We start from the raw sequence: 15,425 nt of genomic DNA, 5'->3' as shown, positions 1-15,425 counted from the left end.
TGCCACCATAAAACATACTTTTTCTCACACAGCCTCGCTCAGCCTCTGTTGCTATAGCAACCTGGCTGCATGCGCTCTCACCCCATCAAGTTTGCGTGGTTATAGGAGAACGACAGACTTTCCGTGTGTGTCTGCATCAGGATATTTTTTGTACTCCGCCATGCCATCGGTTTCTTTAAAAATCGTCTAGCTCATTCTCACTGTTCTCGTTAAGTCACTGACGGTTTAATCCACCACTGGATTCCCACAGTTTCTGGCAAGCTGTGGATTTTTTTTACTATCAGTATGTCTTAAAGGCCTCCACACCCAGAGGCTCTAATTTGTTTGGAAACACAGTACTATTGATTACCTGATTTAATCACGGCTGTTTGGAAAAGTCCTATTAGTTAGTGCCCTCAAGCTTATCGCACTGAAATATAGATTGACTGACAATCAATCTACATTATTACAGCAACCAAAGTAAGGTGTGCAGTGTGTATTTAATTATGAAAAGATACATAGATCTTCATTGTTTGGGATAGATGCGCTTGTAAACCTCTGTTTGTCTTTGATGGCCCTGTTACAGAGGTCACAGGGTGGAGCAAGTGTCGGTATTTTAATTTTCATTGTTGAGCGCAGGGCCAGCTCTCTCCTTATATGATGTCGTTCACAACTGCTAATATAAAACAACGCGTGAATCTCAGATTTAGTCCCGTAAACAGTTTAGCTCTGCAGGAGTGTAGGAATGAGCTACAACCAAGTAGCTCATTCCTTTAGACTGCAAAAGTCAGTAAACCACTTTGTTTTAAGCAGTTTAGTCTAGTAAGTTTAAAAGAATATGTATCTGGCTTTGATTTATTGCTGCAGTTAAAAGGTCAAAAATTGTCTGGGGTCAAACTACATCAAAACTGTTTCTTTTATGTTAACATTTTTGCACAGAATAAGTAAAACAAGTAATGGCTCTTTCCAGACAAGCTTAGCTGTAGACTCAAACCCTTTGTCAGCCAAGAGCTTTATTGAATATTTCTCTTAGTCTAGGGCAAGGCATGTCTGGGAAACTAGCTTACAGTGCATTTGTCAGTGAGATGTAGGCTTTTCCCCTTTGTTGCGTTAGCTGCTTCAACCTTCATGCAATGCTGAGTTAACCATTTCCTGGTTCCAGCGTTATCCACTGAAATATGAGTTTTATCAACATTCCCGTTCAATTCTTTGCAAGATAATGAGTCAGATTATTTGGAACTATTCCTTTAAGCATGCCAACTAAAGACTTACTGTAACACAAGTTTCTCAGTTATGGTGGTGTTTTTTTTAGGTGTGGATGTGTCATCCATGCATGCCATGAAGATTCAGCGACCCAGCACCATGCTCTCTGATGTTAGACAGCTTGTAGCCTCAGGGGGAAGCCTCAATCAGCCCAATGAAGAAGGAATTACTCTGGTATGTAAAAGCACACATGTGTTAGGATGTAAAAGCTTTCTGTTGCACTTAAACTTACAATTTCTCTTTGCTGCTCTCTCTCTCTCTGAAGCTCCACATTGCATGTGCGAGTGGTTACAGAGAAGTGGTGTCTGTGCTACTGCAGAGCGGTGCAGATCCTCATCCTGCTGACAACAACTTTTGGACCCCTCTCCACCTGGCTGCTAAATATGGACAGGTAACCCACAGCTGCACAGAAAGCCAGCATGTTATGGACGTTGATTAAATAGTCCCCTAAGTTAAACTCAGTAATGAAAAGATGAGAAAAATTTGTGATAGATTATTCCAGAGAGAAGCGCGCCTCCCGTTACCTTATACACACTCTGATAAGCTGTTCTTCTTCGTTCAGTCGATCAGAAACAGGCACACAGGAGGACTCTGTGTATGGATTTGTTACAACAAATGCATACAGCACTCTAGATTAGCAGTTTAATGGCTTCTCTCAGAAGAGAGGAGATTGATTTCCAGATGAGATGGTGGAACAGGAAGGGAATAGGATCTGCTGGTTTGGGAGGGTTCCAGCTTTGAAGAGAGGAGACTGATCACATTCAGATCTTGCTGACCCAACTAGTTATTTAATTACATTCTGGGCTGTGTGCTTGGCTGCTGACAAAGAGATTTTATTCATTTGGTGTGTTGAGTCGTTCTGTCTTTGGTTTATCTGTTCTCACGCTATGTTTTTTTCCTGTGTGTTTTAAAAATATTTTTCTTTATCTCTGTGCCTTTTAGCCTTTCCCAGTTTCATTCACAGGGATCTTCTGATTTAGTTTTCTCTCTCCCCTCTTACTGAATTCCTCTCTGTAGTTGCTTCATGATCAGATTATAGCTATTCAGTAAGCTTAAATGTATAACTCCACATAATTCTCTTTTTAAATTGAATTTTAACCTTCTTCCATGTCTTTGTTTTTACAAAAGCCATGCTGTGTGTGTTTGTAAGTGTTCTATGTAATATGTAAGTATATTTGACTTAAGAGTGTCAGTGTGGAGGATTGGAAAATCGATTAGGTTTCCCTCGCAGTGCGTAATATCCCATCAGCTCTTTACTGGTGCCAGTGCTTTCTTTCCTGCATACAAACTACTCCCAGAGCCTGCTTAACATTTACCTTCTGGTGTCTTCTTCTTATACTGGTTAGTGTGGCTGGGACGAGACTTTATGGCTGCAAATGTGTGCAAGTATCCAGCTAAGTAAATCGTTAGTTCTGCTAGTAAGAAGTTCTTCTGACACGAGTCCCAAGCAGACGATTTCTTTGTAAAGACTCGCTGGAAACTGTAACACCGACCGGTGCATTAGACCTAAAAACCCCATGTGGAGTGTGGTATTCACACTAGACTGACCCTTTAAGAAGATGTATGACCTTATTACTGTAGCTAATTAAGCTTACCTCTCTCGGTCTTGTGATAAGTTAGACCCTGGCTCTTGGCTTCCCTGATTTGACTCAGGGCTTTTCAACTTGTGTTCTCTCGAGGGAGACATTTTTAAATACTTTTGTGTTGGATTTTGCAACTAAGTGACAGGGTATTAAAATGCGGCGCTGCAGGGATTTGGATTAATTTATTCAGTTTTATAATGAAGTTACACGTGAAGGCTGTGGAAATATAGCAGCATCATGATTTTATATAACAGGTTCATTTTTCTGAAGGACTTTAATGTTAATGTCAGGTTTTGCATTGTGTGACAAATATTAAAGGGACATGTGGGCTTTTCCCCAAAACTACTCTGTCTGTGGGAATCTACATCACCACTGAGTTTGTCTTGTCCCTGCTGAACCGCCGTGTACTGATAGCCATTTCGTAGTGCTCCTTTAATCTTTGACCCACTCAGGAGTTCAGATCTCGTGGTGCTGCTGACGAGCTGTCAGTATTTATAGAGCGCGAGTGTCGCTGACGGCATTTGTGTACAGTAGAGACGCTGTAAACTGATTGCTGAACAGCTGTTGACATGGGTCAGAGCAAGTCTACAGAATGTGCTGAGTCACTCCCCCATGTACTTTGATGATGCCTTGTTGCTATGCAGTACTTCAAAGAATCTGAAATGTGAACTGTGACTTACAGAAAAGTATGTTGGTACATTTGGTATTGGAGATGCATGAAGTTGGGCAGTAGTATTGAATAAAATGATAAACATCAGCACTCCAGAGACCAAGATATCCTGACCTTTGGTAAATCGCAATTTGATTGTGTCATTTGTCAGACTCTTTTCACATTGTTGTTCCCAGGACAATCCCCAGACTTGGAAACCTCCTCTGGCCCTGCAGGAAACAAAACACAACTGCATTTATAAGCTCACAAAACTAACCTTGATGTGTAAAATCTATGGAGGGCCTTGTTATTGATTTCTTTTCTTTTCTTTACAAAGTAGAGGTCTAAAAGTTTCAACACTGTGCAAAATGTACAGAAGAGCAAAATGGGAAGACATTCACAGATCAATAAAAAATGTGTCTTCAAATTGTGGAACAATTTCAGAGTAATGTTCCTCAATGTAAAATTGTAGAGACTCATAATTGTCTCATGAATATCTCATAATCTACAGTACATAATATCATCAGAGGATTTAGAGGATTTGGAGTAAGCTCTGGGTGCAAGGAACAAGGCTGTAAATCAGTATTGGATGCCCGTGATCTTCAGCCCCTCAGACTGCACAGCATTAAAAACAGGCATGATTCTGTAATGGTAATCTCAGGGCTTCAGGAACAGTCTGTGAACACTGTTCAAAGTGCTATCCACAAATGCAGGTTAAAGCCCTATCATTGCGAAGAAGAAACCAAATGTGAGCGTGATTCAGAAACACTGATGTCTTCTCTGGGCCAAAGCTCATTTAAAGGCTTTACATTTTCTCACTTTAAACATTTGATATTATTCTAAGCCTCTATTATCTATCTGTGGGTTTATGAGTCTTATAAATCATTCAGTTTTTATTTGTATTTTACACAGCATCCCAAGATTTTTTGGAATTGGAACATTTAAATATTTTGTTCTCACTGAAGGACACTTTCTGTTTATTGGTAGTTTTGCTGGATGGTAACCTTTAGTTAGAACATTATTACAGTTATTGCTGCATAAAAATGTAAAGTGCTCTCTTTTAACAGCGCTTGTTATGTTAGAGTTAAATGGAGCTGTCCTTAAACTCATTGCATCTCTCCCACGTTGTAGTGAAAATCCTTCTTTCCAGTAATTTGAGTCCCACTAAAAATACCTGCTGTATACTAATCCAAAATACTTTATCCATATCAAGCTGTGCATCACACTTTGTGAGCAAAGACGGGTGGTGAAAGAGACAGTCGCTCTGTGCAGAAATGATAGTAGACAGCTATGGGGTTCTTTCACTGTGACATGTAATGGGAGATGGGCTCATTATTAAAGGAGCTCTTCGGTCAGAGGCAACACTTGTGTAGACTTGTGATGTGTGACATATGCCGTGTGTAACATCTGCGAGTTGCTAGTACGGTTTGTCTCGGTAAACCGTACTACATTTTTGCATACCCACTCTTCTCTTCACGGTAACTATAAATGTAGGTATAACCGCCTCATCTCCCGTGACCTTGTACAGGAGGATGTACAGACCTGCAATGACATGTTTTTGTAGGTTTTAATGGAAAATGGTTGTGTTTGTCCCATCTCTTACAGACAAGCATTGTTAGCCAGCTCCTAAGGCATGGCGCGAACCCGACTCTGCTGAACTGCAACCAAGACAAGCCCTACGGTAACGTATTTCACACAAATATACACGTGTGCCTAGAAACACACACAGACGTGGCAGCGGGAATGGGCAAACACATTTGAGAGAGTGGGAGGTAATGATGCGAAAAGAAGTAGGGGCATAAATTTTGTCTTATTCAACTCAGCCCATTCAAAAGCATTAACAGTCACTGTGATGATATAAAACAAAGAGGCATGCACAAAAAGAAAACAATAACACCCTGTGCTAAACACAAACACATTTTTGTCCTGATTAAATTTGGTTGGTAGCAGTAATTATATACCACCGGTGGAAATCATTTGCTAATGGGCATAGAGGTAGCATATTATTACCGAAAGCATGTTTTGTTTGTTTGTTTTTTGTCTTTTCAGCACTAAAAGAATAATTGGGTGTTAGCATGCTGCAGTAATAATAGAATCAACAGAGACAATTAACCGTTGAGCACATTTGGTTCACTACTATAGAAGTGAACATTTCCTGGGTGACAATTCTCCATCCACAGGGGAAGAGGCGTCACGCAGTGGTTTAATGATGAGCTTGAAAACAATGCGACTCATTTGCTATGGTCGTCTAGCTCACCAAAATCTGATGAATTTTGTTGTCATGTTACATCTGATCTTTCCTACGAAGGAATGGTAAATGGTAAATGGCCTGCATTTGTATAGCGCTTTTCTAGTCCATAGGACCCCAAAGCGCTTTACACTACATTCAGTCATTCACCCATTCACACACTGGCGATGGCAAGCTACATTGTAGCCACAGCTGCCCTGGTGAGGTGAGGTGAGGCTGCCGGACACTGGCGCCACCGGGCCCTCTAACCACCACCAGTAGGCAAACATGGGGTTAGTATCTTGCCCAAGGATATTTGGCATGCAGCCAGGATGCAGCCTGGGATCGAACCACCAACCTTCTGATTAGTGGCTGACCTGCTCTGCCACCTGAGCTACAGCCACCCAGTTTTGACATTTGCTCTTGAAGTTGTGTCCTGGAATCCAAATCTAACCGTGCTGAATAAACAGCTCGCTGTCAGTGCGTAGGCCTCAGTCAAACAGGCCTGTTGGCAACCATCGAACAGTGGTTTGACTCAGTCGCCAGTAGTGCGCATGGAAGATGTTGGCTTTCCGTGTGAAAAGTGGGGTGCAAACTGGAAACGGACAACATTCACCTTCAAAGTAAAAGTTGTACTTTTATAAATGTGTTGGTTATAGCTGTGAGGTTCAACTTTTATTTTGAAGATGGATTTTCTCCATTTCTGGTTTCCCTCCCACTATTTCGAAGAGTAAATAGTGAATGTTTCCATGCAAGCATGTTACCAAGCAATCACAATGAGGTGTTGGATGCAGGACCCATATTTCCGATTTCACCCAGTGAGAGTCAGCCACTACTAGCAACCACTTGCCAACTGGTTGGGGAATAAGAATTTTTGTCAGGAGATGACTAACCGGCCTTTGGGCCTGTGAGATTGAGGCCTTACATTAAAAAACCTGTCATTTTAGAGTTGAAGCCATTACTAGCTAATGATCCAGATCAATGTTCCTAATGCTGTTGAAGAGCAAAGAACCACTGGGATACTATCCTGTGAGAGTGTTTAGAAATCTTAATAGTTCGTTGTGTCGTAGTGATGATATGTTTTTTGTATGTGGACTTTGGATTTACCTCCTAACCGCTAAATTGTGGGATAAAATGTCATTTCTGCCTCTTACCACTTACTCCCATCGTGTAATCACTACTCTGACTGCCTCACTTGGGTCTTAGTCGATACCCCTTCTAGCATGCAGTCTTAGAAAAGAAGTGAGACAAGCCCTTAGAGACTGAGACTCAGAGTCCAGAGCCCCACACCCCTCCAAATGACGAAAGAAAGTCAGAACAAGAGATGAGTGCCTACACAGAAATAAAAAGACAGCTTCAAGCCATTCCAATCCCTCGTGCCCTCTTAGACCTCATTACAAAAAAACGATCTTAACTCCTTCATCTGAAGCACGGTTGCATTGATCCACAGAGTGTATTCTCCACCAGTGACCACTCATTCGCACAAATTTTAAAGGAGGTTTAAGCTTGGGAAGAGAACAAAAAGGTGTACCTGTGGAGTGGTGTGACCCTTACAGTCTTTTGAACAACATCATTACACTCTCAGTATCTTTAGATGATAGAACTAGATCGTACAAATCTGACATTTTAAAATTTGTATCTCTATCGAATTAAACATGCCTCTGTGAATTTCAGATTCCCAAATAATTTATCTCATATTTTATATCATGTCATTAGATATTGCAGTGTCAGAGCCCATAGCAGATATGCTGCTGAATGCAGAAGAGAGCTGGCAACAGAGGCTGAAGGACCCCTCTGCTCCTCTGCCCTCCACTGACCAGCGCTATGATAGTGGTTCACATGACCTCAACACCCCTGTCAAGAACTTGTGGGTTCACATTTTTCAAAATCACAAAAATTGTCACATATTATAAACCTTTTTTTTTCTCTTTTGCTCTAGTTCACCTTATTGCCTAACCATCTTCTATGCCACCCTATACAGGAACCCCCTGGGTATCCCAATCGCTAAGCGGGACAGTCTGCTGGAGAAATGTGCCATGTTCAGAGAGGCAGCTGGAGCACTGAGGCGACAACCCTCTCAGGATAATGGCCTAGATAGCCCCTTTGGCTCTGGAGCCAGCAAACTGGAGCAGGTACCTTGTCATGTTACATGCTGCAAAAATCTGTGTAAGACAGTAAGTACACAGAAAATCCCAAAAAGTCCAGAGGGGTTTACGCAAGACAGAAGAAAGAAAGTTCCATAAAGACAGTTTATTTGTCCTCAAGGAGAAGAAAAATATAAACAAATAAAGCATACAGACTTGTACATAGTTATATGAAACACAGGGTTTACTTGCATGTTGTTTACAAAACTCTGAAATTTGACATCATGACGTTGCATGTGTCACATTATGTTTTTCTTTTCAAATTTCAAATAAAACAGTCACAAATAAATACATTTCAAACATTATCCATCCTCTCTGTTGTCTATTCACACCATTTTAAGAATAGATAGCTCCAAAATTAAGCATTTGAGACCCATGGCCATTGTAAATCCTCAAGTTATCTTTTCAGCCCTTTCATCCTTTCTGAAAACACTGTGAGAGTTTGCATTAAACTAAGTGTATTTTCTTCAGGTGAAACTGATGCCTCCGGCACCCAATGACGATCTGGCGTCCCTCAGTGAGCTGACTGACAGCAGCCTTCTCTACGAGATGCAGAAACGTTTTGGCAACGACCAAATCTACGTAAGACTCGTCTGTCCTTGTGCTACTTAAGAATGAATTCCACTCAACATTAAACATTCATTAGAGCCCAGAGCACACAGAGAGCACTGACAAACACATGTTCTCATGGGCTTAACAATGACATCTAGTTGTTTATTTGTTGAGTGTGTTTTATACCCTGGTAATTTTCTAGGTGTTTGGATCACATCACTCATTTTTTATACCCGTGGGCTCTACAGTCACCTTCCCTTAAGCATATATGCATGTACAGTAAACACATATAAACACCATGCACAGTGCATCACAGATTCTGAGCACTATAATGTAGATTATATTATGTTTTTTATATTCTGTATTCATTTTTACAAATTCAGAGAAGAACAAAACCAACAAATATTGCTGTATAGTCAAAGCATAACGATATTTTCTGTAATTTTCTACAGTCAATGTCTAACAGTCAAAAACTGCTAAAACTTGAAGTGAACGGTTTTGATTCACTGTGCTCACTGCATAAAACAAAGGAAAACCAACTATACCATCTTAATGCTGTGACACCAGTATACAGGACTGGTAAATTCATTTGAATTCACAGTTTGTAAACTCGGACCTACAAATGCACTTAAACTTCTGTTTTAAATGCTTAAAAGTGGGGAATGATCAGTAGAGTTTAAATGATCTAAAACATTGCTGGATTTTATCTTTAAATAATAAACACGGTTCTTGAGCCACCTCTCATTTCTTTATATTTTGCATTGAAAATGGGAAATAGGTTCAGACTTTCAGACACTTTGCATCGGTTGTAGATTGTTTTTTAGGACTGACACTTCGTAATATAGATATTAATCTGAAAATGGAATGAAAACAAGTGGAAAAAGCTGGCTAATGTCAAAAGAAAAACTCTGAAAAACCTTCAGAGAACTATTGTTCAAGATCACTTGAAGACATTACAAGAATATCTGGCTCCTTCGAAGCAAAATATAAAGAAATGAGGAGTTGTTCAAGACTTTTGCACAGTAAGTGTCGTATCCCATTCCAACACAAATACTGAGACACATGACAACTGCGAAATCGATACCATTTAGATCGATTGGGAGAAAAAAATTAGAAGTAAAATGCCTTCATCTCCAACAATTGGTCCATTTTGTATCTCTGTTTTATAGCCCTTTCCTTTAAAACTCCACTCCAGCTCCACAGGGATGGAGCTCTATAAAGACTGGAACCAGATCAATGTGGAGCTATCAGTGCGCTCTCTTCTCTGTGAAGAGGCAGTGATAGTCTGTTATTATCGAAACCCAGATGGGCCACAGACATTAGGGTTAGTCACAGCGGGAGACGAGGATGAGGAGATGACAGTGAAAGGGAGTGCAAGCGGTGGATGAAGAAAAGAGAAACGATTGGAATTCAGAATATTGAAAGCTGGGTACAGGAGGTGCCCTAGATTTAAATGAAGACACTGAAATGTGCAACTATCACAATAATATGGGAGCATACCTATGTTAATATTGTAGAGTTGCACAAGAAACAGTCATTCATTGTGTTTCTTTTTATATGCAGCTAAGATATTCTTAAACCCCTCAAGGAAGCAAACGCTAGCTTGACTGGCTTTAAACATAAAGTTTGCAACAAGACGTTGATGAGAAAAATAAGAGACGTTTTATTCCCGTTCATTATATTTCGTCCGTATGCACTTGATATTATGTGCGAAGTAGTTTGAGTTTTTAGAAAGAAGGTGAAACCAGCCGAGATATGATGAAGGCAAGAACAAAGGCACCGAGGGCTCCATATGTGCCTAGCAGGGTGGTCAGAGATGGGGCTTTGATGAGCTGTCACTGCCTTCTGCCATTCCACCGCTAAACCCCCGATGAGAGTGGCAAGGAACTGAAGAAATACAGAACAGAAGACTCTGATTATTGACAAGCATGTCATGAGATTAAACAACAGAGTTAGATGGTAAAAAAAAAACTATGGAAAGTTTTAAACACTTAATGAAAAAACACATGAAGAACATATTGTAAATTTTGCTCTGTGTCTTCAAGAATTGGGAATGTGTTCAAGTCATTAAACTGAAGCCATGTTCTTAGGTCAGAGCAGCATGTTACACAATGTTAGCCCGTACTCTATTAGGGAACAACAGAGTCTTAGCTTTCAAACAGCCTCCAGGACTCTTTGTCTGGAACAGAGGGTTAGCAGTTTAGTGGAAGGGGTCAGAAATTTGGAGCTGGTGTTTTTTTTTTATCTAGATAGCTTCAGGGTTTGCCTGTGAGAGAACAGATTTGTTGTCTTTATTAGAGAAAGGTCATTACGGGGGTTATTGCTGGAGGTCCCTGCTTGACCTTTCTCTTCCACGACATTAACATTACCTTATAGCAATGGAAAATGCCCACACAGTTAATGTAGCTGGTAAGGACAGAGTGGGACAGCACTTTTATTTCTAGGTCAGTGTTGGCTTTAGGCAGGTTGAGAGTAATTTTAAGCGGTGTCAGCCTATTTGTGTCAAAATGGTCCATCAGAGATATATTTTATAACACTGAATGAACTTGTTGCTTTAGTGAAGATGACTTAGGTGTATTTTCTGCTCTTTTCTAGACTTACATTGGCCACATCCTTCTGCTGGTCAATCCAAACAAGGAGCTGCCCATCTATTCCACTTTGGTAAGAATGCATTTGAGTGAACTTACAGGTATGTGCACATATTTGGCCTCACGCTTGAAATTCATGACTTTATATTTGACAAACTACATACTATGCTTATGGAAGTTTATGATAAATGGGGCATGTATGCGGTACAATAAGCAGGGAATAAGCAGATGAAATGGACCTTGTAGTTGATAAATAATGCAGTCTTCCTGTCAGTTACCCTGCGTAAGGCTGACTCTGCATCAGCCACGGAAGACAGAAGCACTCAGGCACATACATACCTCTCACCTTAAAAAAATAGCATATTTACGATAAACCAGTAGAGAAGCCTGTCAGTAACGGGTCTTTAGTTCTTTATTAACATGTGAGCCCAATCATAATAAAGAGGGTTTTGGTTTATTTTAAATAGGACTTAGCTCATTTTGAAATAGCTCACTTTTTGGCAGGTAGAGGCTTGCCCATGTGGATCCCAGGAGGGGTTTCATGGATCTTCTGCTACCCTGACAGAATGAAGCCAAGCCCCTCTCTGGCTGTCCCATTCCTGCCTCTGTCTGGATTCACTCCAGGCATCTATACCCAGCTGAGAGGATGTGAGGGGGCAGGGAGGAGCTAGTGTAAGAAGGACATATGTCACAACATGTGTGATCTGCTGGCCGTCTGTCACCTCCTCTGGTCTGGTGGTCCAAAAACCATCCCCCTTTGCCACAGCCACTAACACTGGCACAGGGCACACATTGTGACATTACAGTCGACTCACAGTTTAATAGGACAGATACTCTCAGAGACAAGTTTTCTTATTTATCCCTCTTGGATTTTTTTTCAATTTTTCATTTTGGTTTTGATAAATATTATTGTAGTGTAAAACTACAGATTCTAATGACTTAAACAGGATGGTAAAAGACCGCTTCTTTGTGAAGTTGATACACAATTACAGTGACACACAGAAGGTGATACCCAGTATGGTTTCTCTGTTTTGGTGAAACTGAATCCTTATCTCTTAGCTAGGCCATGTTTGTGTCCGTTTTATGTAACATCTTCTCTTCCTCAGGTCAGTCAGTTGTACCTGAGCTCCACGGGTCGCCTTTGCTCTTCTCTGCCGCCTCACATCTTCTCCTCAGCAGAGAGAGCTTATCACATGATGCAGCAGGAGAAACGCCCGCAGTGTTTCATCTTGAGGTACACCTGCTGCTCATTCATTTGTACAGTCACTGAATGGTCTGCTTCAGGATAATGTAACATAAAAAGTCCCTAAAGTTGAATGACTGCGGGAATAATAGTGAGTGAAAGTTAAGGCGGCCACCTGGTTGTATGCACCCCTCTGCCACGCACCTGTTTAGCACTCCCTGAGAGGTTAATAGCTCTCAGCCTGAGCTGAGCTGTAGGCTTGTTCAGTGTTCACACTACGATGTATGTTTACTGGGAGCGTCTTGTTCTTTGTCCTCGACTGGACTCAGGCAGCTCCCTGATTGCAATTAAATCCTGTTCCGACTCTCCAGTGACATTCCCGCTGAGTTGTAACCAATCTGGCAGAGACTTAATGCACCCTCGCCATAGGCTATCCATCTCACTAACATGCACACCCCCACACACACACGGAGCCGTGGAAACTTTGCACTGTTCACATGTACACGCATCCTTTGTCCCCTCAGTCCTTTCCTTTATCATTTCTCCTCTTGTTTTGCTTTTGTTCAAGCTTTCTGTTTCACTGTGGTTCTTCTCGTTTCTTGAAGTACACACATGCACGCACACGCTCCGAAGCACAGACACACTTATACACATTTATTGGCAATCAGTCTCCAAGATCCCCCGAGGCAAGTGTTCTAACAAAATGCCCTTGAAATCTAATAAAAACTGGTAAATGAAAAGACAAGCGAAAAGACCGTTGGACTTAACACTCAGCAGGGTTGTTAGTAGGAAATAAAGTGACGCACGTACACATAGACAAACTGTAATACAGCACACTGCGGTCATTAGTACAAGCTTCTGACCTTCTCGAGCCATCTGCTTGGTGTTACTATGTGGGTCGCAACTCTCTGCATGTCGGAGAGTGTCAGTGCATGTACTGTAGAGGTACCTTATGCCAGACTTAATATCCACTCAACAGAAAATTAAAAACAGGACCTCACTGCCAGATAAGTTGTGGCCTTAGTGGTGCGAAAAGGGGCACTCAGTGGAGCAACGTTATTGAAAGAACAGATTATGAATTTAATGGGAGGGAATCCCTAAAGGGATGACGTCAATAGGTAGAAATTTGATGACTAATAAGTCACACTTAGTCTTCCAAGGCACATATACAGCAGTGTATCACAAAGTTTAAGTTGCTCCCATTACTCTTTCTGTTTTCATTTGTTGTAAAAAAAGAAAAGAAAGAAAATCCCATTTAAATACACCCGTGTCACTCGACCAGAATTACTGCCAGACTTTTTGAATCAAGAAATCACTTAAATAAATGCTAAAGTGAAGAAGGCTAAAAGATGTCAAAAAATAACACATAATGACACAATCTAAAGAAACTCAAGGACAGATGAGAAGCAGTCATTGACATCTATCAGTCTGGAAAGAGTTGCAAAGCTATTTCTAAGGCTTTGGGACTCCAGTGAAACACGGTGAGAGCCATTATTTACAAATGGAGAGAAGCTCAAACAGCAGCGAACCTTCCCAGGAGTAGACAGCCTAACAAAATTATTCTAAGAGTGCATCAACGACTCATCCAGGAGGTCACAAAAGAACAAGAACAATATCTAAAGAACTGCAGGCCTCACTTGTCTCAGTCAAGAGTTCATGAATGAACAATAAGAAAGAGACTGGGCAAAAATGGCATCCATGGGAGAGTTCATGGGAGGCTCGTCTCACATATTTTCACATTTTTGGAAAATATTCTGTGGACGGAAGACATGAAAGTAAGAAAGTAGCAGCATTTAATAAAAAGAACATCATCCAAACATGGTGGTGGTAGTGTGATGATCTGGGGATGCTTTGCTGCTTCATGAACTGGATGACCTGCTGTAAATGATGGAACCACAAAGTCTGCTCTCTGCTAGAAAGCCCTGAAGGAGTATGTCCAGCCATCAGCTTGTGCCCTGAAAAACAGTAATAATATTAATCCACAAGGATGTCAAAGACTCACTCATAGTTATTACAGATGCTTGATTGCAGTTTTTTCTGCCAAGGGTGGTAAAACCAGTAACTATGTGTAGGGGATAATTGGATAACTTGTTTTCCCCTTAATAAATGAAATCAAAATTTAAAACCTGCATTCACTCAGATTATTATTTAAGTGCAACAAATGTGCAAAGAAATCAGGAAGGGGGGAAATTCTTTTTCACGGCTCTGTAGACTGATGGATAGATTTGTAAGCACAGCAATGCATGTTCATTGTACTGAAGATTGAAGAGTTGAGGCTGAAGCAGTATAAAATGCTGTAGCATTAGAACTTGAAACAGTAAGGGCAAAGGCATGTGAAACAATTTATGTACCACCAGAGATATAAATTACTTTAAATCTGCATCTTTTGTCTCTCCCTTTGTTTCCATAGTGGCGAGAGTGGCTCTGGAAAAACAGAGGCGTGCAAGCACATAGTGAGACACCTGACAGCCCGCTCCAGCACCAAAGGCTTTATGCTGGAGCCCAGAATGAAACATGTAAGTTAGGACTTATCTGTCTACAAGCTGTTCTTTTATTTTACACTTCAGTCAGTCAGTGGGTTGGGTGTCCTGCAGCCTGTCATAACTAAGGACCATGTGCTGCATGTGTGACTAAGCACTCATGTATCATTTGTTATTCGCAACGGCAAAATGCTGCAATACTAATCCACTGACAAACTTAATGTTTGTGCGTTTTCCTGATGCTTATGTCTCACTGTGCTTATTACTTCTTTTTCCTGCAGTCCCTGTGATTAAAAAAACTCCTCCAAAATAACATAGCACACAGCGAAGCAGTGCTCATAACTGTGTGAATATATCCTACTGTTCCTCTGTCGCTGTGGCAGGGGAAATAATAAATGTATGGATTAGCATACCACAGTACTGTAGTCTTTTCTTCTCTGCTTGTTAGCTCTTCATTTGTCAGATAAACCATTTGCGCATTAATAAACTGTTTGATGGCATCATAAACACTTACAGCCTGAAGAGGGATTGTTAAAAAAAAAGACTGTAGAGCACTAATGATCACATGCCCTTAATAGGATATGTTCTTGTGAATCTGGAGAGGCTACAGCTAAGAACGCCAAAGAAGAGATAAGACAGATAGACATAAAACATATATGGACTGAAGTTTTTTTTTTTTTTACTGAAACATAAAAGCTTCTTAGCAAGTTCAGGAATTAAGTGTCCTGAAAGGCGAAAGCCTTCACCTCGTGAAGGATTCAGATTCTTGTTGTGTTT

General features: G+C 40.8%; 1 protein-coding gene across 4 annotated transcripts in view; it reads left to right on the top strand.

The window, feature by feature from the left end:
• The window catches only part of myo16 (myosin XVI), a 92,188-nt gene that overhangs the window by 24,750 nt on the left and 52,013 nt on the right, over positions 1-15,425 (top strand). For all 4 annotated transcript variants that reach the window (XR_015125296.1, XM_086265760.1, XM_086265758.1 and 1 more), the window contains exons 6-14: positions 1,292-1,416; positions 1,508-1,633; positions 5,080-5,155; positions 7,418-7,568; positions 7,683-7,833; positions 8,317-8,427; positions 10,993-11,058; positions 12,092-12,219; positions 14,579-14,684. Coding sequence is in view for 3 of the 4 variants with exons in the window: in XM_086265760.1 (XP_086121886.1) it covers positions 1,292-1,416; positions 1,508-1,633; positions 5,080-5,155; positions 7,418-7,568; positions 7,683-7,833; positions 8,317-8,427; positions 10,993-11,058; positions 12,092-12,219; positions 14,579-14,684 (1,040 nt within the window). In the remaining variant the exon portion in view is untranslated. The remainder of the gene's footprint in view (positions 1-1,291; positions 1,417-1,507; positions 1,634-5,079; positions 5,156-7,417; positions 7,569-7,682; positions 7,834-8,316; positions 8,428-10,992; positions 11,059-12,091; positions 12,220-14,578; positions 14,685-15,425) is intronic.

This window comes from Aulonocara sp. 'chitande type north' Nkhata Bay, linkage group LG16, assembly GCF_057382095.1.
Source record: "Aulonocara sp. 'chitande type north' Nkhata Bay isolate Kocher_YH1m ecotype deep benthic linkage group LG16, A_spYH_male_GT1.1, whole genome shotgun sequence".
Lineage (NCBI taxonomy): Eukaryota > Metazoa > Chordata > Actinopteri > Cichliformes > Cichlidae > Aulonocara > Aulonocara sp. 'chitande type north' Nkhata Bay.
This window is presented reverse-complemented; position numbering and strand designations above follow the sequence as displayed.